The sequence below is a fragment of the Ictidomys tridecemlineatus genome, chromosome 5 (genome assembly GCF_052094955.1).
Source record: "Ictidomys tridecemlineatus isolate mIctTri1 chromosome 5, mIctTri1.hap1, whole genome shotgun sequence".
NCBI classification, from domain to species: domain Eukaryota; kingdom Metazoa; phylum Chordata; class Mammalia; order Rodentia; family Sciuridae; genus Ictidomys; species Ictidomys tridecemlineatus.
In genome coordinates this window covers 113,595,253-113,620,600 of record NC_135481.1, presented here as the reverse complement: position 1 = coordinate 113,620,600, position 25,348 = coordinate 113,595,253, and the positions used below count along the sequence as shown (strand labels likewise).

At 36.6% G+C, this 25,348-nt stretch overlaps 1 protein-coding gene across 21 annotated transcripts in view; it reads right to left on the bottom strand.

The window, feature by feature from the left end:
• The window catches only part of Unc79 (unc-79 subunit of NALCN channel complex), a 270,058-nt gene that overhangs the window by 43,887 nt on the left and 200,823 nt on the right, over window positions 1–25,348 (bottom strand). For all 21 annotated transcript variants that reach the window (XM_040274610.2, XM_040274614.2, XM_078050764.1 and 18 more), the window contains 8 exons: window positions 23,013–23,115; window positions 20,918–21,058; window positions 17,878–17,916; window positions 12,598–12,710; window positions 12,425–12,510; window positions 11,521–11,694; window positions 8,846–8,914; window positions 5,881–5,991 (listed from right to left, as the gene is read on the bottom strand). In XM_040274610.2, the coding sequence (XP_040130544.1) occupies window positions 5,881–5,991; window positions 8,846–8,914; window positions 11,521–11,694; window positions 12,425–12,510; window positions 12,598–12,710; window positions 17,878–17,916; window positions 20,918–21,058; window positions 23,013–23,115 (836 nt within the window). The remainder of the gene's footprint in view (window positions 1–5,880; window positions 5,992–8,845; window positions 8,915–11,520; window positions 11,695–12,424; window positions 12,511–12,597; window positions 12,711–17,877; window positions 17,917–20,917; window positions 21,059–23,012; window positions 23,116–25,348) is intronic.

Below are 25,348 nucleotides of genomic sequence, written 5' to 3'. Positions count from 1 at the left end.
AATGAGAGTTGTATTTTTCCTGTCTAAGTCTTATACTTAAGTTATTCTTCCTTTCTTGCTTAACAAAGTAGCACTATGATGAACAGAAGCAATGATATTAGCATCCTTGACTTATGATTTTAAGGGGATTGGTGGCACTTCACCATTAAAATAAGGCTTGCTAGAGGTTTCTGGTAAACCTCCTTTTATTAAGTTAAGGAAGTTCCCTTCTATTGCTACTTTGATAAGACTATATGATAAATGAATATGGAATTATAAAAAGTGCTTTTCTTGCATCTGCTAAAAAATTACCAAAAGTTTTCTCCTTTAATCTGGCACTATGTGACATTAATAGATATTCTAATATTTAAACCATTTTTGTACTTCAGGAAAATCCCAACTGGGTCATGATGTTCTATTTTTAATGCATTGATTGCTGTTATTCATTCTATTTTTTTTCATGTATGAAAAGATATTGGCCTATAATTTTCCTTTCCCCTATTGCCCTTGTATGACTGGTATCAAGATTCTACTGTTCTCATAAAAAGAGTTGGGAAGTGAAATATTGCCTCTTTTCCACTTCATTAATTTGTGTGAAGCAGGGATAAGCCTATTCCCATATTTTGACAGAAAGTGTCTCTGAGACTGTAATAGTATTTTTGGACAGGTTTTTAACTATTGAATGCATTTTTTACTTATTTAAAACTAGTTAGTTTTTTCTTTTTCCAGATTATCACACATTACATTTTTCTAGAAAGCTGTCCCTCATGTCAAGGATTTTAAATGTACTAGAATAAGCATAAAGCTGGTCATTTCTGAATCTCCATTAAGTCTACAGTTATTTCCCCTTTTTTATTGCTACCTATATCTTTTATCTATTTTTCTGATCAATCTTGCCAAAGGTTTGCTCACTTTATTAGTCTAATCAAAGAGCCACTTTTTAGTTGTATTGGCACTCTATTATATCCATGTTTTTAATGTTATTGATTTTTGCTCTTATCTTCCATCATTTGTTTCCTTAAATTTTCGGTGATTACCCTGTTATTATAACTTAAGCTGACTTGTTTAGTTCATTTAGCTTTTCTTTCTCTTTTTGTTTTTTTTCAGTAAAAAGTGCTTAAAACAAAATTTCTCTTAAATATCTCTGTGGCTATATCTGTCAAATTTTGAAAAGGGAATATTTTCATACTTATTTAGTATTAAATTCTTCTATAAATTTTCTTTTAATATTTCCTGTGTTCTTTGCCTTATTTATAAGAATTTTTTTTAGAGAGAGAGAATTTTTAAATATTTATTTATTTTTTTTTAGATTTCGGTGGACACAACATCTTTATTTTATTTTTATGTGGTGCTGAGGATGGAACCCCAGCACCCCGTGCATGCCTGGTGAGCACGCTGCCGCTTGAGCCACATCCCCAGCCCTACAAGTATTTTTTTATTTCCAAATATAGCAAATCTCAGACGCCAATAACCCATTTAGCATCTTTGTATGAATTGAAAAAAGAAAACACACACACACACAAACACACTAATACATGATTACAAAGCCTGAACAACCATCTGAGTTTTCAGGACTTTGGCAGTCAACAGCCCTGACTGCATATGTACACATCTACTCTCACCCAATCACACTCACCCTCAAGGCCACACACTCCCCAACCCCAGCAGGTAAAGGGACTGCACCAAAATCTGATGGGGACACAGGATATAGACATCTGAGAACAAGGAATAGTCAATAGAAGACTCTTAAAGGCACCTGGGGTGTAGCTGGGACAGAGCACAGCCATATATATACCAGTGATGTATACATGTGTATACTACTCCATGTTTGAAGGCTTGTGAGCTGATGTGGCTTTTATGTGTGTGTGTGTGTGTGTGTGTGTGTGTGTGTGTGTGTGTGTGGTGGGGTGCTCTCCCAGCTGCTTTAGGATTTAACCAGGGAGTCCCAAATCTCTACACCTCCCTCAATACTCAATAAAATTTATATATGTATGTTGTGCATAGTGCCTCTATAGATGTGGAGGCTTTATTCAAACCACTTCTGAACATCTACATGAAGAGATGGTTTAGTTATAGATTTACAATTTAATTGCACTATGATGGAAAACTTGGTCTCCTTGAAACCTACTCTCCAATATGTTTTATGACCCTGAGTTGGATCCCCAATTCCACGAAAACAACTCCCTGCCCCAAAGAAAAATAGTCTGTTACCTATTCTGTGTTTTAAAAATTTCTAAATTTAAAAAATTTAGTTGAAAATTTGTTTTCAACTCGTGGATTCAAAACTCTTTACAAGTCCATTGGATCCAATTTACTCACTGTGTCATTCAAATCAACTCTGGACATTTGTTTCTTATCTGCTTGATCTTTCAGTTCTGAATTCTGAAATCTCAAACTATGTGAATTTGTCAATTCCTCTTTATAATCCTAATTTTTATTTTAGTATATTTTGAGGCTGTTATTAGCTCTACAGAGTTTTACACATTTTCACATCTTATCACATTTTCCTGAAGAATTGTTCCTTTAGTCAATATATGGTGACTTCATAATGTTTTTAACTTAAAGTCAGATTACTGACTTTAGCTTTCTTTTTGTTAGTATTTACCTAGTGTATTTTTTTTTACTCTTTATCTTTCAAACATTCTGAGTGTCATTAGATGTGTCTTTCATAAAAAACATATAGGTCTATTTTTATAATGTAATCTGACAATCCCTACTGATTCTAGCAAACATATTTGATTAAATATTTGGAATTTATTTTTATCTTCTTAATTTCTTATTATAACTTGTTCTGTGATTCTTTTTTGTCTTGAGTGAGTTTTATATCTAATTTATCTTCTATTTATTTGGAACTAACACATTATGTTTCAGAGTTTATACTTAAAATATTTACATATATTCCTTTCTTTTTTCCTTTTTGTTTTTGCACTGGGAATTGAACCCAGGGGTATTTTACACTGAACTACACCCACAGTGCTTTTTAATCTTTTATTTTGAGAAAAATTGACAATGTCTTGGACCTGTGATCCTCCTGCTTCAATCTCCAGAGTTGCTGGGATTAGGGATATGCACCACCACACCTTGCAATATGTATTCTTAAGAATTTAAAGTTATTTATCATCTCTGCCCTTCCTGTGAATAATACACAGGATGCTTGGGCTTCTATTCCCAACTACAAACATTGCTCATGCACATATACATGCACATGTGCACGCGCACACACATACACACACACACACACACACACTTCTCATAAGCTCTCATATCCAGTATTTTCATGTCGTTTTTGTTTTTATAGTTATCTAATTAACATTATTATTATTATTATTATTATTGCTGCTTTATATTTTCAATGATCACTTGCATTTCTACACTTCACCAACTTCTTTGGTAAACTGCCTTCATACATTTTACTTCTTCCATTTTAATTCAATTTTCTTCTTACTGTAATATATCTCATAGGTATTGTTTCCATAAATTCTACTAGAACATTTCTTATCTTCCTGATGGCATATTTATATATTCTTTACTCCAGAAGGATATTGTAGCTGGTAGAGAACTTAAGGAGAACAGTTCTTTTTTTACCATTTGGAACACATTTTTCCATCGTCTTTGGGCTTCCATTGTGCTATTATAAAGTTTGTTGTCAGTCTATCTTTAGTGTCTTTTCTCTTGGTTGCTGTTAAAATAGTTTCTTTGTCTTGGTTTTTATGTCAAATTATACCTATTCATATAAATTATGACATAAGCAGGTAACACTTCAGTTTATTTGTAATCATTTTAGGGCTCCTTGTGCTTCCTGAATCAGAAAATTAATGATTTCTATTAACATTGCAATTGATAAAATGCCTATGTTGCATCTTTGAAACACTTATTAGATATATGTTAGAACTTCTCTTTATATCCTTCATCTTTTTATTGCACTTTGTTACATTGTATGTGATTTCTTCAGGTCTAGTTTCCATCGCACTAATTCTCTCTTTAGCTATGTTTAATTCAATGTTTATACTGTCAATGATCACTTAGATTCCACACTTGGAATGTGATTTTTTTCTCATGTAAGTGACTGATTTTCATTTCTAGACTTTCTATTTTATTCTAATCAGTCTTTTTTGTGATGACTATATTTCTTCCTACATTTTTTCTTATCTTTTATATACTTGGCATAAACCATGATTTTATAATCTTTGTCTTGTTTTCATATTGGTCATTCTTGGAGGAGACAACTTGCTATTTATTGACTTTGTTAATCTAGCTTGTAGTAGGTTATTTCTTCAATTTGGAGAGAGTTAATTTTAAGTTCTAAGCTCATGTTTTTGCCTTTTTCATTCTTATAAAATTAACTAAACCTTTTAAGTCATGTTTATTACATTTTTATCAGAATTCTGTATTCTAAGTGAGATAGTTTCCAGGTTATCTGGACTGCCATGTTGCCGGAAAAGGAAGTCTCCTAAGCTCTTGCTTTTCCATGCTTTTTCTTTTAATTATGTAAGTAGATACTGCTGTTTTTAAACTGTTTCTTACAGTTTCTCATTATCTTTGAAGAAAGTAGGACACTCTTGATTAATACTATCTATAAATAACAATCATGTTGTGTTGGAGAAATGAGGAATGACAACAGGTAGTGAAATGTCATTAAAATTATGATGGATTATGAAGGTATATAATGTATAATAGCATTCAAAATCACAAATATCTCAAATTTGTAATGCTGGGAAGTCAATACTTATAGTAATCAATACTTATAGTGCCCATCACATGATGAACAAACTCATTGTGAGTCTTCCTCCCTAAAACAGGTAGAATTTAAACAAATTAAACATAAAGACAATTAAGAATTAGAATGAATTCTAAAAATAAAACATCTTTTTGTTGTAGTTTTACTTTTTTAAAGTGAAATAAAGGGGGAGAGATATTTTTTTAAGAAAAATTTAAAAGAATTTAAAAATGCTGATTCTCTTAATAGAAAATATATTGCTCCAGGCAGGGTAATAAATAGTTTATAATCAGGCCGAAGAGAAGATTATTATGGAATATTTAATGTGGCAGAATGGACACAAGTTGGTAATAAAGAAGACAAGGACATTTGAAATAGAATGAAAGCCTTGTTATAAAATTAGATTTTTATGAAGAAAATAAAGGGTTCATAGTCTTGGTGACATGAATAAAAGGGCATTCTGAGTGTTTAAGCAGAAACAACAGAAACAGAGACCCCATTGAAAAGACATTTGGAAAATTTGGAGATCAAGAGGGTAATATTCGCACACTGTCCTAAGAACAAAAATGCTCCAAGTTTTCCTGGCCTTCTGCTTCTCCATCAGGACAGCATGTGCCGGTTCCTTAAGGCTGCTGTACCAACTGGGCAAGCGGTATTTTTCCACTTTCTCAGCTGTGGGGAGGGGGGTGCTAAAGATAATTCAATAGAGGAACCATGATTAGGACAAGATGACAAAAGATGAGATTTGAATCTCAGAGGTCATGAACCCAGAACTGGGAGAAAGACAAATGATGAGGCTTAAGGTGCTTCACAGGCTTCTACAAATGACCAGCTGGTGTTGTTCCACTCTGGGTATAAAAATGATATGTAGTGATGACTCACCCACTAACCTTGGGATGGTGACCTTGAAAAGGACCTTAAAGATCATTAAGACAATTAATATCCCTCACTGAAAGTACCTCTTCTAAACCATGACACTCAATTCTCCAAATCTGTATATTTTAGAAATATTTGTGTATATTGTTTTCTAAAGTGTTTTCTTCCAATACTATTTATCAGACTTTAGAAGAACTATTAATTTTGAAGGTATTAAAGCAAGTAAATAACAGGGATTTGACACTGATTAGAAAGACTACATTTCTGCCAGTTTCCAGTTTCACGGGAACACACACATGCAGCCTTACCTTAGTGAAAGCTCGATAACATAAGCCACACAGTTCCACCAGGTAGGCCAGAGTGAAGACAGCATTCTGAATTACAAAGCTGAGCAGTTTTGAAAATGGTTCCAACAAACTCTGCAATGAGATTGGGGCCAAATAAAATGTCTGTCTGTTTCCTTCATAAAGAAAATCATTAAAGTATTATTATATTTTAATGGAATTATTCTTTTTTATTTAAAATCATTGCCAGGTGGCCACTGTAGCAACCCTTGTGGTCTAATTAAAGTATAACTATACCTTTAACCAGTGACTCAAAGAGCATGATTTTATTGTTCAAAAACTTCATTTTTCCACATGGCATTATTTACAAACCATCTGACCATCACTCTACCACCCTGTTCACCTAGCGAGGTCTGCTTTAGGATTTTCCACTGTATCCTCAGAACCTCTAAGTATCTGGTTCTTCAGATTCAGATCCTCCAGAAGCCTGTCTCCACAGTTCAGTAGTGCAAACCACTCTGTCATATAAGAACCCAAGTATAATTAGCTTGGATAGAAACCCTTCCTCAGCTCTCTGCCAAGGAAGACTTAGTTCATTTGGTTTCTTCATCCGAATCCCATCCACAAAGGGCCAGTTCTAATTTCTTAGTACACTTTATTAAGTTCTTTAGGAACATTTTCTGAGCACCTACTGAGTGTTAGGCAGAGCTCATTGCTTTCATACAGTTTATCACATTCAAATTTCTTAACTATCCTGGGAAACAGCATGTTAGTTAATGACACAGCTCTAGAATCTGATTTAAGTGTGTTCAAACTAGTTCTGCTGACATTAAATAAGCGATCTAACCTGTCTGAGACTTAGTTTTCTCCTTCTCTAAAAGTGGAAAAATAATAGATTACACACATTAGGGTTGTTGTGAGAATTACAGGAGATAATGTATGCAAAGAACTTGGCAACAGTAAGCTCTCCATGGATGCTAGCTACAATCTTCATTATGAACCCTCTGAAGCTTTAGTATCACTCTGTGTTCACAGCAGAATCAATTAAGTACACAACTAACCTCCCTAAGGCCATACAGCTATGGAATGGGATTCAACTCCAAATTCCAGGGCAATTTTCCAGAGGTTAAACTGCTCTGAAGAGAAGTCAGGGTTTTAACTAGACTCCCAAAGACTTCCATGCCATGATTTTCACTACTTCTCAACCACTGTAGTCTGGAGTGTCTGGATTATAAAAGTAATACATGTTTAATGTAAAACACAGGATATATAGGAAAGTACTCATGAAGAAATAAAAGTCATGCATACTACTACTTCATGTTTTTTTGTTATATTTCCCTTCTTCATTGTTTGCCAGTTTAGTTAGCTGAATTTTCACATAAGATCAAATATGTTTATAATATAATATTTTTATTAGCTTAATAACAATAAGAATTTCCAGTGCCACTTAATTCTTATAACCCATTCATTTTAATAGCCACAAAGTCAAATTTTCTATAAGTAATTCCCTAATAAATATATTTCAGCATAAAATTTTTATTATCATTTTCTTCCTTAGAATAGATTCCTAGAAAAGGAAACACTAAATCAATGCTATGTGCATTTTTGAGGGTTTTTTCCTTCCTTATTGATACAAAACTGAATTCCCTACATGTTAGGAGCATAAGAATTGTCTTTCATTTATTTGTACTCCCCAGAGAAACTATTGTGTTTTACAAGTAGGGAATCCTACACTTTTTGAAACAGTGCTGTTGGTTCAGCATTCTTTGTTCAAATGCTACTGATTTGAAACCCTGACAGTGGAGGGTGGGGATAGGAATACCTCTCAAGTTGACACATAAGCACTCTCATTGGTCAAAAAGAGAAACTCCAATTCAAAGTTATAAAGAAAATTGCTCTTATACCTAGCAAACCAGCATGGTGATGGAACAACAGAAAAATAGGACCCAAAGAACCTATGTTGAAGTTTCAAATATTCTAGGAACCAGCTGTGTGACCTTAGCCTAGACACTTCAACTCTCTGAGACTGTTTCCTTATCTATAAATGAGTAGATTGAACCAAATTATCTCTTTGCAACTTTCCAGCATAAACTTTCTAGCTTTGTCTATAAAAGCACAGTCTAGGTAAACAGTTGCAGAAAACATGCACTATTGGTATATTAAGTAGTAATTACAAACTATTGAAAATCAAACTATATCACCACTGAATATAATGCAATTCACAATGGCAGCAGGGATACAGAATGAGATACAGTACTGGAGTCCATGAAGCTCATGGTCTCCCTGGGGAGGCTTTGAGACTATCAAGTGCTAACACAGCTCAGTCACGTGCTGTGGGAGCTGATACAGGACACAGATGTTACTAATAATATGAGCATTTTAAAAAATTTAAATGGGACCTTGAAGAATGAGTTCATCTCACTGAAGAGTACAAAGAATTTCAGAAAAAGAAAAGGTCTAAGCAAAGGCAAAGAGGGTATGAAATGAAATAAGACTACATGGAATGCACTGAGCCCGCGGCCTGACACTTGGTAAGAGTTCAACAAATGGCGTTGTTGCCTTGAGGAGGATAACGATGCTGACTCACAGGAGCACAAGCGGCAGTGGTGGACAATCAAGCAGAGAATAAGCTGGAAAGTAGGCTGGTGAGTAATGAGGTAAACTTTTGTGTGCCATGTTAAGGATTTCTGACACTATCCTGAAAGAAATAAAGCACTGTCCAAGATTTTTAAGGAAGGAACCAACATGATGCGCTGTTCAGAAGGATCACCTCATTAGTCTAGGGAGAAGGTGTTGGTAGGCATAGCCTAGGCCTTGGAAACCTACTACACATGGTGACCTTATGTTGTATTAGCCAATGACCTGGTGTGAGGAAAGGAACGGATGCTGGATGTCAGGACTGTGTCTTCTGTGTTGCTATGCACCTGTCTTTTTAGGTTAAAAAATGACCAAAAAAACAACTGGCTATGTTTTTCTGAAGCATACGTACCCTTGTGGCATTGGTAGAGGGTATCTTCAAGAGGCATATCATAATTCTCAAACTGGAATCTAAAGAACACTGTGAATAAACATGAAGAAAGAATTCAGTTCCTTTAACATATCTTTTGTACATTGTATTTCTTATATTTTTGTAAAAAGAAAAATCTGAAATATAACTACCTCTGTTCAGTTTCCCATGCCATATATTCATGTTGAAAACAATTATTTTAGGTTAAAAAATATTTTAATGAAACAATTAAAAAAAAAAAGGGGGAAAGAATTGAACAACAGCAGAGGAGGTAGAGAGGGAAGATGGGAGGGGAGGGGAGGGGAGGGGGGATAGTAGGGGATAGGAAAGGTAGCAGAATACAACAGTCACTAATAAGCCATTATGTAAAAATGTGAGTATGTAACAGAAGTGAGTCTGTATTATGTATTTGGGGAGTACAAAACCCAATTGAGTCAAATGTATGAAAGATGATATGTCTTGAGCTCTGTAATGTTTTGAACAATCAATAAAAAAAAAAAAGAAAATAAAAAAAAAAAAAAAAAAAAAAAAAAAAATAAGTAAATAATTAAACACAGCTTCTAAATTATTTTTCAAAGACACAGCTCTAGAATTTAATCTTACAGAAAGTTGCACAGAGAATCAGATAGCTGGCTGGATAAATGGACATGCAGGTGGACAAGAGGACATTACATAAATCCAATTCTAAAGAGATAATACTAATTTGTAAACGGCCATGTTAGAAATAGAACAAAATAAAACTTATTTAAGAATGATTAGTCCAAATAAGAAATAGTTTCACCTTCACTTTCTCTGCCATGAAAAGACATGAAAAAAGTCTGAGGGAAAGTATTAAAATTTTTATAAGGGAAAAATTATACTTTCAAATTTATTAGAGTTCCATTTTGGCAAAACTTCACATCAAAATGTACTTTTCAAATTGAGTTTACTGGGACTTGGGGGAAATGTTACAGCAAGAATAAACAACGAGCGGGGCATGGTGACCCACGCCTGCAATCCCAGGAGCTGTGGAGGCTGAGGCAGGAGGATCACAAGTTCAAAGCCAGCCTTAGCAACTTACTGAGACCCTGTCTTAAAATAAAAAATAAAAGGGCTGGGGATATGGCTCAGCAGTTAAGCAACCCTGGGTTCAATCCCTGGTACCAAAAAAGAGAATAAACAACAATATTGTTTAACATTCTGAACACATCACAATAGCAGGCTACGGTTCAATTTCTGCAGCTGTGTATTTTAATCTCTTTAAGATACTGTAAATTAAGCCAGTGATTCTTCAGGTGGAATTCCGGGACCAGCAGGATGCCCATTACCTAAAAACTTGTTAGGCTGTCAATCCCCTGGCCCCACCCCTACTGAATCAGAAATCTCAAATCAGTCCCAGTGATCTGTATGTTAGGGACACTGATGCACACTAGACGTTGAGACCCACTTTTCTAAACTGGTGAAACCATGTGTTTTTCAAAGGCTTATAATTTCCTCGGAGATGAAAAACAAAACAGAAGCAGTGCCCAGATCTGACCTAGCAGGGGAAATTCTTACATAAATACTGAAAGCATCCCACAAGTACTTTCTAAAGGAACTGCTGGCCTGTTTAATGTGCTCAATACCCATCACGGTTGATGTGAAATTTACTTAATTTAAACCAGGGGCTGAAAACTGGCTGCTCATGAGGCCCTCCCAGTGATTTAAAAATCAGGAAATGTCATCCTAGAAAAGATGGGAAAATCCACAACATGACACCTCATTTCTCATATAACTACTGGGGTAGCAGTTGACCCCAGCAGAAGGACTGGTACATTACAATTTTTAAGAGTCTGGTTCCAATTCTTATTATTATCTTAGATCATTCCACTTTAGTCATTTAACTTGTAGGCACGGTCCCTATGGGCAGAGCTGATTATCACAAATTAGGCATTTCAGTAATTTATAGCTGGCAATACTTCCAACTGATCCGTGTTCAAGTTAAATATTTTGACTATCATATCTGCACCTGGTCATTCGAATTTGTCATACCTGCTGCACTCTTCTTAAGAGTATGTGGCTTATTAGCAATAAATGACCCTGAATAACTCTGGTCTAAAGGAGGTTCTATGTGGCTGAGTTAAAACACATACCTTTGATTTGTTTATGCATGTATGTACAGTAGTTATATACAGACATACTTTCAAAGTACTAATCCTCCTTGCTTGGATTTATTTAGCTACTCCAGATTTGTGGGTAAACAAGGATCACAGAATGAAAGAAGTAAGGATCCTTCCTGTGTATCCCTGTTTTGCAAAGAAACGTCAAACTCAAAGCACACAGAAAAAGTTAAGGGTCCCTGACTCATCATCCTTACAGACCCTATTAGTAGTCTGCCAATTTAGCAACAATGCAGGTGGCCGATCTCTATAAAATTTTACATTTGTATAATACTCATTTCAGAAGTGGAGTTGTTAACTTGTTACTTCACTTGTCAGATCAAGAAGCGATTCATTTGATTTCAAGTTAATCAAATCGTGCACAAAAACCAACCCAGATAATAATCTTCACTCTGCAGCTGACAGATTCCTTCTAGCCCTTTGGGATTTATCAAATCACCCAAGACTTTGCTTCTTGTGTTGCTCTCTAGAGATAAATGGTCAAAAGGTAATTCACAGTGAAATCTGGGATCAGCTTACCTTCAGAGGTAAAACACAAGGCAGCTTGGCAAAAAATGTCTGAAACTGGTTGCTGATTGTGGTCCAGAGGCTACTAGGAGAATCCATGGGCAAAGCTTCCATGAAAGTAGCAATGTTTTCCAAACAGCGTATCATAGCACCCCCTGCTGGTAAATTCTTTTTGTTATTTAGACCCTAAAAACAAAAGCATAGGCAATCAACTGCTGAAACAGCATAGGAATTCAGACAGCTATTTGTTGAAGATCAGTTTTAAAATCACATATTCATGTTATATACATGCCTTGAGTGCCTACCATATGAGCCAATCATTGCAATAAGCAGGAGAAATGTAAAGGAAAATAGACACGTTCAGACAAACTCCAAGGAGTTGGAATCTTTTGATTGAGAGGTGAAATGTGAGCAACAAATAAGAAATATCTTCTTAGGAGCTATCATTGATGTAGTTAGGTGCTAAAAGGACAAAATGAATGTTTCTGGCTGGAAAGAATTCTCCAGAACAAAGACTAAAAAAAATTAAGGAGTAGGAGCTTCCCTTCTAGCAATGGCTGAATGACCAGGCCTCGGAGCAGAGGCTTGAACCTGAGTCTTGCGATACAGTACTGCTCTGTGAATAAGCACATAGCAGATCTTGGAATCCAAATCTCACTATACAGTAATGCTCTACCCACCATGCATTTTGAAAATTCAGAACAGGATAGTTTTGTGGAGGTGAGTTTTCAATCCTGGGGTTCACCACTTAGTTGGAAGTCTACAAGTTTTAAATGAATAGAAATACACACAAAATCTAAATTTAATTTTCAAGTAAAATGACTTTGGATTTCTCCCGCTGGAGTACTCAATGGAGTGACTCAAATAGGGCATGCAATTTCGGCTGGGGCCCAGGGTGTCATTAAAGCAAACCTACCTCCAAGAGCTGGCTAAGAGCAGCAATAGAGCTCAGCTCATTGAAGTCCATGAGAGACGTGGCTAAGGTCCGCAAAAAAGTCCCATCTGCAAAGTGAACGAACAGCTTTAGTAGAGATCGGGTTTCAGAGACTCAGCAAGTCTGTTGTGTCCAGACCTCAGCGGGGGAATTACCTTTGATGGTGCTCTGGAACAGCTGCGGGAAGATGCCGTTTGGGGCCAGTTGATGGAAGATGCAGCGCAGGAACTGCTTGGCCACCCCTGCTGCATTGCCAGGAACCATCATGCTGCGTTCCAGCAGGGAGAGAAGATGCAAGAGACCATGGGCCAAGAGTCTATTTATTTAGAGTTGAAGCATTTACACAACAATCTTATGTAAAACCTGTCATTTCCATCAGTGAAATAAAATAGTCTAGTCAAACCTAATCCCTGTTTACAATTTTTTTTTTTTAGAAAAAGAAAACCATAAGGGCTGGGAATCTTGGCTCAGTGGTGGAGCGCTTGCCTGGCATGTGTGAGACCCTGGGTTCAATCATCAGCACTGCATATAAATAAGTAAAAGATCCATTGACAACTAAAAATAATATTTAAAGAAAAGAAAGAAAGATAAAATCATAAAATTCCAGAGTGATCCCTGGCTTGCTGTAGGCCTCCTAAAGTATGTATGAGGGTTCCCAAGACCAGTGGGGAAAGGTGACCTGCAAAGGCCTCATGTCTAGAGAATGGCAGAGTTAGGACAAGAACCCTGGATGAGAACTATCAGCAAGATCCTCCCAAGAATGTGTAATTGGCTAAGCAAGAGCTTTTCTGAGGGAAAATGCAGTGAGGGAGAGGTTCTTCCTGGCTGGGAGACCTGGGGAGTCTTCCTGGGGCATCCAAGCTGGCACCTGTGGAAAGGATAGGACTTTGACAGGTGCAATTCCTCCACCCACTGTTCACTTCTGCATGTCAAAAAGGGGAACCAAGAGATCTTCATGTGGTCCTGCCCCTTAGACCAAGGGACCAGAAGGGAGACTTCCTGAGGTGGTTAGTAAGTTACCAGAAGGAAGAAAAAAGAAATCAAACAATTCAGGTAGGTGAAGGGAGAAAAGTTCTGCTTACCTAATTATAATAGGTGTAATTATACCTCATTATGCAAGCCCACCCTGAAATGCTGGTTCAAACTTTTAAGCCAGAAATGTTCTTCAGGAAAAAAAAAATAACCCCAAATGTATAATAACTTTAAGAAAATAGAGAAGAGAAGAAGGGAGCCTTTTCCACTTTGTTTTATGGGACTGACATGACCCTAAAGCTAAAATCAGATAAAGTCATTATCAAAAGAAAGAAAGAAATGAATCTAAAAAGGAAACCAAAAAGAAATGGTAAGAGATAAAACAGACCTATACTTCTCATGGACACTGAATCCAACTATAGATTAACAGAATGACAACATCATGACCAAGTAGGATTTATCTCAGGAATATAGATATGGTTTAATAATTAAAAAAAAAACAGTCAGTTTAATTAAATAAAAAGGACAAAACCTTTTGATTATTTCAATAGATACAAAAAATACAATTTACCAAAGTTAACACATATTCATGATTTTAAAAACTCAATAAATTGGAAATGGACGAAGGTCCTCAATTTGCTGAAGGGCATCTGTGAAAAACCTATAGCTAACATAATTAGCAGTGAGATACTGAATATTTTCCCTGTATGGCAGGAAACAAAACAAAATGTCCACTCACACATTTCTATTACTGGTGGTTCTAGCCATTGTAGTAAGGTAATAAAAAGAAATAAAATCAAGATCAAAAAGGAATAGTAAAACTATCACTGCTTGCAAATGATAATGCTGTTTTTCCATGCAAAATCAAATCCTAAGGAATCTACGAAGCAACATCTGGAACTAATAAATGAATTTAGCTGGGCTACACTTAATATATAATAAACAATTTATATTTATATACCAGCAACAAATGTTGAAAATAAAACTTTTTCATAATTCCATTTACATTAGTATTAAAAAACAAAATTCTTGAGAATAAATTTAACAAAAGATATACACAAAATCTACCTGAAAACTAAAAAAACACTGCTTAGAGAATTTAAATATCTAATGAAATGGAGATACATTATCATGTTCATGAATTGAATATTTCAATGTCATTTATGTCATTTATATAAAATTGATTTATACTTTTAATATAATCCCAGAAAGCTTTTTTGATTAAAAAAATGAGAAGCTTTAAAAATTTATATGGAAATGTAAAGACTCTAGATCTCCAAGCCAATCTTGAAAAAGATAAGTTAAAGTTAGAGGCCTCATACTGCCTGATTCAAGACTTACTACACAGCTACTATAATCAAGTGTGGGTGTTAGCTTAAGGGTCAACATATAGAACATATACAAAACACATATAACAGACCTGCCCTTATATGGTATTTTGAGTTTAACAGACATTGTAAGGATCCATTGAGTATTTTCCATTTTTAATGATGCTGAACTATATCCACCCTGGATAAAAATGAATGCCCTAGCCCTAATTCACACAATACATAAAAATTAATTTGAGATGGATCATATAAATGCTAAACATAAACACTAAAACCATAAAGTTTTAGAAGGAAACATTGGGGAATATCTGCATGACTTGGAAGGAGACAAAATGTTCTTAGATAAATAACAGGAAGCAACAATTATAATTTTTAAAAAAGTTTTAATAAATTAGAATTCATCTGGATTAAATATTCCTCAGCAAATAATACCATTAAGAAAAGGAATAGATAAGTCCAAGACTGGGTGAAGATGTTCTTCAAATATTTAATAAAGGACTGATATTCAGGATATGTAAAGAATTCCTACAACTCTGGATAAAGACAACAATTCAATTAAAAAGATGCAAATGATTTGAGCAGATATTTCACAAAAGAATATACCAAAGGATGGAATTTAAAACTACAATGAGATACCCACTAAACACCCACCTGAGTGGTTAAAATTTTAAGTCAACAACACTAAATATGGCAAAGATGTGGAACAATCCCAAGTCTCATACATTGATGATAGGAATATAACATGGTTACTATTTTATACATAAGAGAAATGTTACAACAATCTCTATATAAGCATCTTTATGTAAGAGAAGTGCTGGTGATTTCTTTTGAAATTAAACATACTCCTATCCTGTGAGATATGAATCCATCCCCAAGAGAAAATGCAAACATTTTTTACAAAAGGCTTTTATAAGAATATTCATAGCAATTCTATTTATAATTGCCCCAAACCAGAAATAACTCAAAGTCCTTCAACAGAAAGTGAATAAACAAACTATAGGACACTATTCAGCTCTGGAAAAGAAACAAACTGCAGATATAAGCAACAACATGGATAAATCTCAAGACATTGTTGAGTAAAGCAGTCAGACACAAAAGAGCATATGTTGTTTAATTCCATTACATGAAGCCCTACGATAGACAAAACTAATCCATGGTAGAAGAACATCACAATAGTGTCGGCCTCTCTGGAGGTGGACATTGGCTTTAAGCATTTTCACTCCCCATTACTAGTGGGATTATTGTGTTGTAGCTGCTGCACACACAGAATGCAGGCAGATCAGGGTGAGAAAGGCAGTTATGCAGGTTTGTGACTTGTCATTTGGGAAGGATACCCAAGAGAAAAATAATACCCAGTCTTTCATATCTTGTGACTAACATAACTTCAGGTGGTTAGCATTTAGTAGGTGATAGCCACTCATGGCGCTGGCTCTCACCTAGGCCCTCCACCTCAGTAAGTGGCACATCTCTCCACCAGTTGTTCATACCAAAGCCTGGGCGTCATTCTTGCCTCCTCTCTACCTCTGCACCAAACATCCAATCTATCAGAAAATTCTGTTGGCTCTATGATATTTCCTTTATCTAGAGTACTTCTAAAGTATTTCCTGAATTATCCTTAATGTGACAACTCCTCACCACTTGAGAGCAAGTCGCCTCTACTTGCTCCACTGAAATGGTTTCTAAACTGACTTCCCTGCTTCCACTCACTCCGGTGACTTGTTTTAAATCATGTAAGCCAGAGTGATCTTTTATTTTTCTTCTTTTTAATTCTTCCTTTTTAAAATTTTTAATTTTTGCTAAGATACACTGGCACACACCTGAAATCCCAGAGGCTTGGGAGACTTATGCAGGAGGATCATGATTTCAAAGCCAGCCTCAGCCACTTAGTAAGGCCCTAAGCAACTTAGGGAGTCCTTGTCTCAAAATGAAAAATAAAAAGGGCTGGGGATGGGGCTCAGTGGCTAAACGCCTCTGAGTTCAATCCCTGGAATAATAATAATAATAATAATAATAATTTCCTTTCTAATAAGAACACTATATAAGACCTATCCTCTTAAATTTTTAAGTGTGCAATACATTATTGTTGAGTCTAGATACAGTGTTGTAGAGCTCCTTAACTGACATTTATGCCTGCTGATTGATTCCCTACTTCCCCTCCCCTAGACCACCAACATCATTCCACTCGAGTCTAGGAATTTGACCAGAGAGTGATCCTTTCAAAGCACAAGATCAAGTATGTGCTCCAATGGCTCCCTGTTTTATTCAGCGACAGCTCAACTTCTTAAGTAACCTACGGGGCTTTACCTGGCCTGGCTCCCACTACCTGGTCCATCCCATCTGCCATCCTTTCTATGCTCATTTCAGCCATGTTATTAGTTCATCCCCCAAATGCACTAGGCATTGTCCTAACTTAACACATCTGCCCTGGCTGCTCGTTCCATAAAGCACCGCATGGATTGCTCTTAACTCTGCTCAGGCTCGGTTTAATTATCTCTTCTGCAGAGAGGTTATCCTTGACCACTGTATCTAAAATGACCATTTCCAGTCCCTCTCTAGCACCTACACTTTAATTGATTTTCACAGCACTTTGCACAAAATGATATTAAACCACATTATCAATTTACTTGTTGATTGATTTCCTTATTCCTCTTCATCTTGAATGTAGGTTCCTTGAGAGCCAGGATTGGGTATGCTTTTCACCATTGTATTCTCAACATCACTAGATAACCCCATAAATACTTGTTGGAAGAATTGATGTAAGTTTCTCTATACTTTTTATTCATAGCACTTAATATGTTTTAAAATTACAAATTTGTGTGAATATTTCATTCATGTTTGCCTCCCCAACAGAGCACAAAACCCCACTGAGGGTAGGAATCCAGTTAGTTTTGCCCCTAATTAAAGCCTAAGTATCAAGCACAGGGTAGGCTTAAAAGTATTCTTTTACTAAAACGAGTGAATTAATGAATGATAAACAAAGGCATGAACTCAAATCAAACAACTAATGCTTTCTGGAATTCTGACTGGAACCAACAATAACCCTTTCTTGGAATAAGATCCCATGTCTTAGAAACAGGATGAACATGCACAGGAAACAAAAAGAAAGTGCGATCCGGGCCCATTGTAGGATCTTACCTTTCTGCTTGGTTAGAAAAGGTAGTGCTGGATGCCAATCTAGGAAACAAAGTAAACACAGTCACACAAATTTCTTAGCTATTCATGATCAAATGCTGTAGTATTGAGGAGGACCTATTGTGGTTCAGAAATAGGGGGACTTGTGTAACACCCTTTGACCAGGGACAGAGGGCCCACTCAGAGGTCAGTGTCCCAGCCCCAAAATCTGCCTTCTGCATGAAATCAGATATTTCCATAGAGTGACACATAGTCAAAATCAGTTTGCTGTCACTGGCCAACCTACAAAATGGCCTCCACTGCCAAGTAGGACAATAGAAACCAGGACAATACTTGCCCAACTCATTCCCATTTTAACTCAAATTCATCACAGTCTACAACCTCTGAAACCTGTCTACAAACAAATCACAAATTGTAAAAACCACTATGAGTTAGTAAAATAGATAACAGGTATTTGTCAGCTACCTGTTGAATAAAAATAATGAGAAAACTGTTGTATTGAGAACAGAAATATGTTAGGTTAAATAATCGATATATAACATAATTTTGAAAGATATAATTATATGGTTCTGTATAAATAAATATCCCATATGTCATCATATACAGAGAGAATGTACTACATTGGTAGATTTAGGAAAATATATTTTAATCAGTAAGGCATTAAAGAAACAAATAGGGAGAGGGTCACAAATCAATTCACTTAAGGCTACAGAAGTGACCTGAGCCAAGAACCCATTTGGAGAGGAACAATGGCTCCCAGCTACCACTAACACCAGACAGGATTCCAGGCTGCTTCGGTTGTGGGTTCTCTCATTTTACAGTGAGTTGAAAGACATTTGCAAATAAACTGAATAGTAATTAAGGGTACAGGAAATGTGTATGTCAAAAGAATGTACCTGAAAAAGGGGACAGGTAAAATTCAAGAGGCATCCAGGTAGAGAGCAAAATATAAACAAAATCTCATAGAGAAGTTCAACTAACAAGTGAAAGGATTAGCTGAGTTTACAGAGTCTTAGAAAACCCTGGGAATGGTGCCTGTGCTCCTGACTGGCAGGGAGTAAAGGAAATGGTTGTAAATCCACATTGCCTCCCCCATTCTTTGCAGTGGAACTGAAGCATATAATAAGGAAGCCCCTAATTAGGAAGTGGATGAATCTGTTCTCTGGGAAACTTTGGCCATGAGGCTTAGGTTTCTAGAATCCTGACAGTTTGCATGAAATATTTTCCCTATTCCCCCTTAGTCTTCCAAAGAACAGAGATTAATATATATATATATATATATATATATATATATATATATATAAGAAAATATGCAAAAATGTGTCTGCTACTGTTTTTTCTCGCTTTTCTTCAAAGCTTATGTGTTTCCATCCTACTAATTGGCAATGCTTGAACATGGGTTATTCTAATTTATGTTAAAACAACAAAAACAATCCCCTCAATAACTTAGATCAACTGTTTCAAGAACATAATAACAGATCAAAACAATAATTCCATCTCCTCTGAAACTAAAATGTATTAATAGTAGGAATTGTGACCACGCATTAATAACAACCCTCAATTCCATTAGTATTGCTGAAAGCTGATATAATGTTTATTCCACAATTATTAAGATCAGCCAAAATGAAGGGTTAAATGACATAGTTCATGTTTTCTCTTCTCCATATCCCCATGCTTATCACTCCCTCTGCATTCGGCCACTCTGAAGTGAAGGTGGAATGGTTACACTTCACTTTATACTGTCTCTGCACATATGACTCTAAAGATGCTACAAAAAAATCTGCAGAGAGGGAGATAACAGGGTCTTATACTTTGGGGGTCAAGTTTTTAATGTTTTTCTTGTTTACCTGAAATCAGTATTTCTTCATTTAAAAAAAAAAAAGGTTTAATTTTAGCTCCACTAAGATTCATGCTCTTTCCTTCTCTTAAATGCCAGGAATTTTCAGAATTCAGTTCTTGTCCTACCCCAGTGAAATCTTTTCCATCTATAGCACTTACACTCATATTACTCATCATAGCACTTAATCTATGCCCCACCTGTACCCCAATGGCCATTCAACATAGCACTTAATCGATGCCCTGTCTATATAGCCACTCAATGATTCTGCACAGAACAGTTCCTTCTAACAACTCAGCCATGAATCACTTGAAGGCAGGAGCTAGGCCTTAGTGCCTTTAATCCAAAGCACCTACCACTATGCTAGCACAGCTTGGAAACTTAATTTTACTCAGTCCTCTGCTATATGTTATGTTTGTTACTGAATTAGAACTTTATGCATATCCATGAAATACATCATCCATCTCCTATTGTCTTTCTACTAAAGGGAATTTTCTTTATATGAACACTCAAAATAGCTAAGCTTATTTTTCCCTCAGGCTGAAGGTCCGTTCGCAAAAATGTGTTTATCTTTCCTTTATCTGAGTCAGAAATGTGAAGCTGCTACATTTATTTACTTGTATTTATCCCCTCACATAATTAGGCCAAGTTGCATAGTTAAGTGAGGGTCCCTTGAGATTACAAAATACCTAGAGAATTCATCTCAAAATAAAAAGAGATAATAATAGTAATAATAATATTAGCTAATGAGGTGTTTAATATGAACTGATAGTTCTGAGCACTGTTACATATGTTAGCTCATGTAGTAAATACAAACAACAAACAGTACAAAAGCAGCTTCATCTAGTTTCACTCTGACGTTGTAACTCATGAATCTACACAGCTGGGGAATTCAATACAAAATCAGTTCATTCAATTTTTAAAACTAGTCTGAATTGGGCTGAAGTTGCGGCTCAGCGGTGGAGCGTTTGCCTCACATATGCAAGGTGCTGGGTCCAATCCTCAGCATCACATAAAAATAAATGAACAAAATAAAGGTATAGTGTCCATCTACAACTAAAAAAAAAATTTTTTTTAAACTAGTTTGAATTGATTCCACAGATATATACAAGGTAAATGCATGCTTGCTTTTGAACTGGTGGATTTTATCTCAAGATTTGTCTTGGATAGGCTCCATCCTACCAAACAACTCGAGCTGACCCTTACCTTCCCACAGACTGCATGATGTCCAGCAACAGTGGGGCCGCCAGGTCAGGGCTTAAGTGAATGAATGTGGAGAGGACCACAATGGCCAGCCCGAGTGTTTCTTCATCATATTCTTCAAGAATGGCCCCACAGTCATGGCATCTGCAAGGAAAACGGAGGAATGCTTTCCTGAAAGCCAACCACTGTTTCAAGATACAACATACAACACACAGTCATTTCTCATGAGTCTTGGAAAATCCCCCAAAAGGAGGTCAGTGTCCCCACTGTAACAATAAGTGGGAGACCTAGGGCCACCACCACCACAGATGCAGAAAAAAACACACTTGGCAGAGGTGGTGGAAGTCCCTTTAATTACTGAAAATACTCTTCAAATTCACAAGCATCTGGAAAATGGGAGTTATTGCACCCTGTTGGAATGAGCATCAGCTGAACTATTGGTGTGAAGCTTCTGTGAAAATACGGCTAGAGATTGTCAATGACTACATAGTTTTCTCATTTTGTCAAAATGAAAAATGGCTAGGCATGAATAGAAGCTTTCAAAAAATGTTCTATTTGTGGGTAAGAGATAGGGAACTTGAGTGAAGATAACAGTTTAGAAAGCCTGGGGGTCTCAATTGAGTCCCTTCTCTACCACTCACTTAGATCAATTTTATGAATTTACTGAGCCTAATGTGTGAAAACACAAACAATGGTACCTGCTCTTAAGTAACTTACAACTTACTGTTTCTCATGCATTCTAATGTGAGTTCCATTTAATTAAACTCAACCAAGGCAGCTTTATACAGTGGGAGGACATAGCAAGGGACCCAAACTATGATTGCTGTTGTGACCTTCGATTTGAAACCCTCCTAAATATAGGTAAAAATAAAATAAATAAGTAAATAAAAGTTTTATTACAATATGGCTTTTATATAGCCTTCATATTTGTAATCAAAAAAGAAGAAAAACAAAGTAAATATGAAGCAACTAGGAAAAATTGGGACTTGGGAGGGGGAGGATGTGAAAGGAAAACATTATACTAGAGGAAGAGCCAAGAAGAGCCCTCCCAGGTAATACAAAGCTCCCCAGGTGGACATCCCAAGGCCACTTCAGCAAGGACTGTTAGATGGTTACTGGATGAGAGCTGAGGAATTAAGACTTGCAGGATTTCAAGTTTGGAGAGAACCCTTTGGACCAGGACCAGGTATGAGTATCCACGTAACTGGAATTCTTGGTCCTGGCCCAAAGGGACCTCTCCAAACTTGAAATCCTACAAGTATACTCTATCATATTCACTGAGCAAGCATTTATGTGCCAGTCAATATACAGGGAACTTAGGGTATAAAATATAGAAGAAATGGTCCTGGTCCCTAAGGAACTCCCAATCTATTACAGAACATGTGTGTGTTATTTAAGAAAACACATATAACATGCAATGTGGTAAGTGCCAGGATAGAGATGCACCGGATGCAGAGGAGGCTGGAGAATGGCGTGACTGATGCTGCCTGATGGAATCAGGGAACTTACCTTCACCTGGACCTTCAAGCATGATCAGTTCACCAAGAAGAGAAAGTACAAAAGGACACACAGGGAGGGCACAGCAGGGGGGCTCTGGAAAAGGGGAGGGGCTGGGAAAGGGGTCCTGGTGAGGAGTGGGAGGGCCGAACCTTCCCAAGCTGAAGGACCTTATCTAAGAAACCAAGGCAACTGTGCTTGGTCCTAGATGGGCTTTAGGGCTATTGGAGGCTGACGAGCTGAGAGCTGACAAAATCAGTTTAAGAACAGATTCTGCTAGCAGGATGGAAAAAGAATGGAATATCATCCTTATTCCCAATCTAACAATCTGAGGTTTCTTATTGAGGGGTTTTATAGGTGTGAAATTATTACTAGGGATAATAAGTGAGTGACATTATTTAAATTTACTCAAATACAAAAAGAACAATGCCTAAGCACAAAGAAAAGGTGTTCATAAGACAGCATTCCTAAATCACAAACACATACCAACACTTACAGTTACAGCCTTTTGAAGAACAAATTATGACTTAAAAGAAGAATTGCTTCCTCTTATACTTTCTCACAACTCTGATGACCAAACTCTAGTTCTATGTGCACTCACTTGTCAGTCATCACCGTTGGCTGCTCGTCAGTGAATTCTTCAGGAGCAGGTACAAACATGCTCACTATGCTGGGTGCTGACAGCAGGCTGGACTTCGTGGCACCTGGGTAAGCAGCAAAGAGACAACCAGTGAATAAAGCTCAGCTCCTGGGACCAGGAAAGTCCCCACTCTGCTCTTACAGCCCTCCACAGATCACATTCAAAGGGTTGCAGCCTGGACATCCAGATGCATTGTGGAAAAGCTTCAATGGCATGATGAAGTCAAGAACTATTGTGATTTGTCTCTACTTCTATGATGTTAAGAACTGGATGTCTATGTCTCCCTTGCCTCTTGACTTTGAAAATATCTGAAAGCATTCAGATGTACCAACAAGGTACTAAAAAAAAATGACAAATCAAGAGGGAAATCTATTCCAGGGTACTCTTAAGTCAGTCACCCCCTCATTTGCCAGGCCCCAGTGGAAGCTGTCCATGTTATACATCATTTCTAAAGGCACCATATATATCTATTAAAGTGTTGCTAACGAGGGAAGAAAATAAGATCCCAGGGTATATATGAGGTAGAAATATCACTGCAAATTTTACTTTGGAAATTAATATCATAAGCTCCAAACCAAAAGACTATTTTTCATATTGAAGTATTTATGAGTGAAAATGCAGTGTTTTGAAGATACCATTTAGTGACTCACTTGACTTTGGCCAACAGTACCACCATGTTTAAAACTTTGGGTTTCACTTTCTTCAAAGAAATCTGAGGCAGGGCTCTTAGCAACATGCTCCAGTGATGAGCAAAGTTGGAGAATCAGGAGGGTATTCTCCATTAAGGAAGCCACAAGTGTTGGAGAGGTTTTCCAGAACCATGCAAATGAAGCATCAAAAAAGATCCCAAAGCAACAATTTAGAATAATACCATGTTATTCAAAGAATCCCTGAGACTGTGTTCTTCAAACAGGAAAGAAGGCAGAAGAAATCAATGACTGTTAAGAAATCCACTTCTCAAGGAACTTGGTACTGGAAAGAAATTCCATCTCTCCTTAAGCAGAAGAAAAACAATTCAGAGAATTGGTTTCTAAAGGAATCAAAATAAAATGTTTAGAAACCTAACCAAGTAGACAAGTGTTTCAATCTGAGAGGAAAAAAATAGGATAAAAGTGTTCAAAACAATTGTTCAAAAGTGTTCAAAACAATTATTGTAGCCTATAATACTTCCATATTATAGGCTACAAAAGGTACTTAAGAGAAGCGGAAGACCTGTAATCCCACAAGGCAGAGAAAAGTATTCAGAAACTTGTGTGTACTTCATGTCACTCCCTAACCTCCCAAGTGGGAATACAGATTTTACTACAATATTCATCAGCTGTCTCTGAGATAATGTTCTTTCCAAAATATACCTCAGAGTATGATTAATAAAGATCTCTGCTTCTAGAAGATGTTTCTTTGAGTGGAAGCAACGAATTACAAGCATAACTATAAATTGATTAGTAATCGAAGAAGCAAGAACTAGGCCAAGATAAAAGAAGACATACTTGATTATTAAACAGCATGGTAAATAGCATGAAGTTGCTTCAAGAAACCAAAATACAGAACGTTTAAATATAATTCTTCACATTTCTTGAACTCTGAACCATATGCCAAAATGCCTGTGCTAAAAGCAGAAGAATTAAGCCTATAATGGTGACACATAATCCAGACCTACTAAAAACATGAAAAAGTAATTCAACAAACAACTCTGTGTTAAGGCTGTCAGAGGATTATTGTCAATTTCTGTTATATTGTAATCACTAAATAAAGTCAAGTAAAAAGAGGGATCCAGTCGTTTTTGTGTTTTCAAAACAGTCATCAGCTAAGGAAGAGGTATTTTTGACAATGGTATTGTGAAGTTGTTGTTCATATGACAATACAGAATATATGATGCAACATTTACAGCAGTCATATAGGAAGGCAGGTAGGTTGTGGTACTGGGCACTGGCCTCACAGGATAACACTAGCTGAATCCATGGATTTCTGAATCCTTCTGCTGATGTGGGAACAAAGAATGATGAACAAGGAGAAGGTGGGAAATGCAAGAACAGAAGCTAGAGACCTTAACTCCCTTTTGCTATAGCTGAGTCACACCACAGCTAAGACTGCAGTGTTGTTCCCAGTTGCTGCCAACATTTCTGCCAACACTTCTGCCAACACTGACATTGCTGGCTCCCCTCCTGACTATCCAGAATGCCCTCTGTACAGAACTAGAAGCAGAAACAGAATGTTCTCAGAAACTTGAAGGAGGAGGGGACTCCGCAGCCCAACTTCAAAGCTAGAGATGTTGATAAAAGTCTGAGAATCTTGGAGAC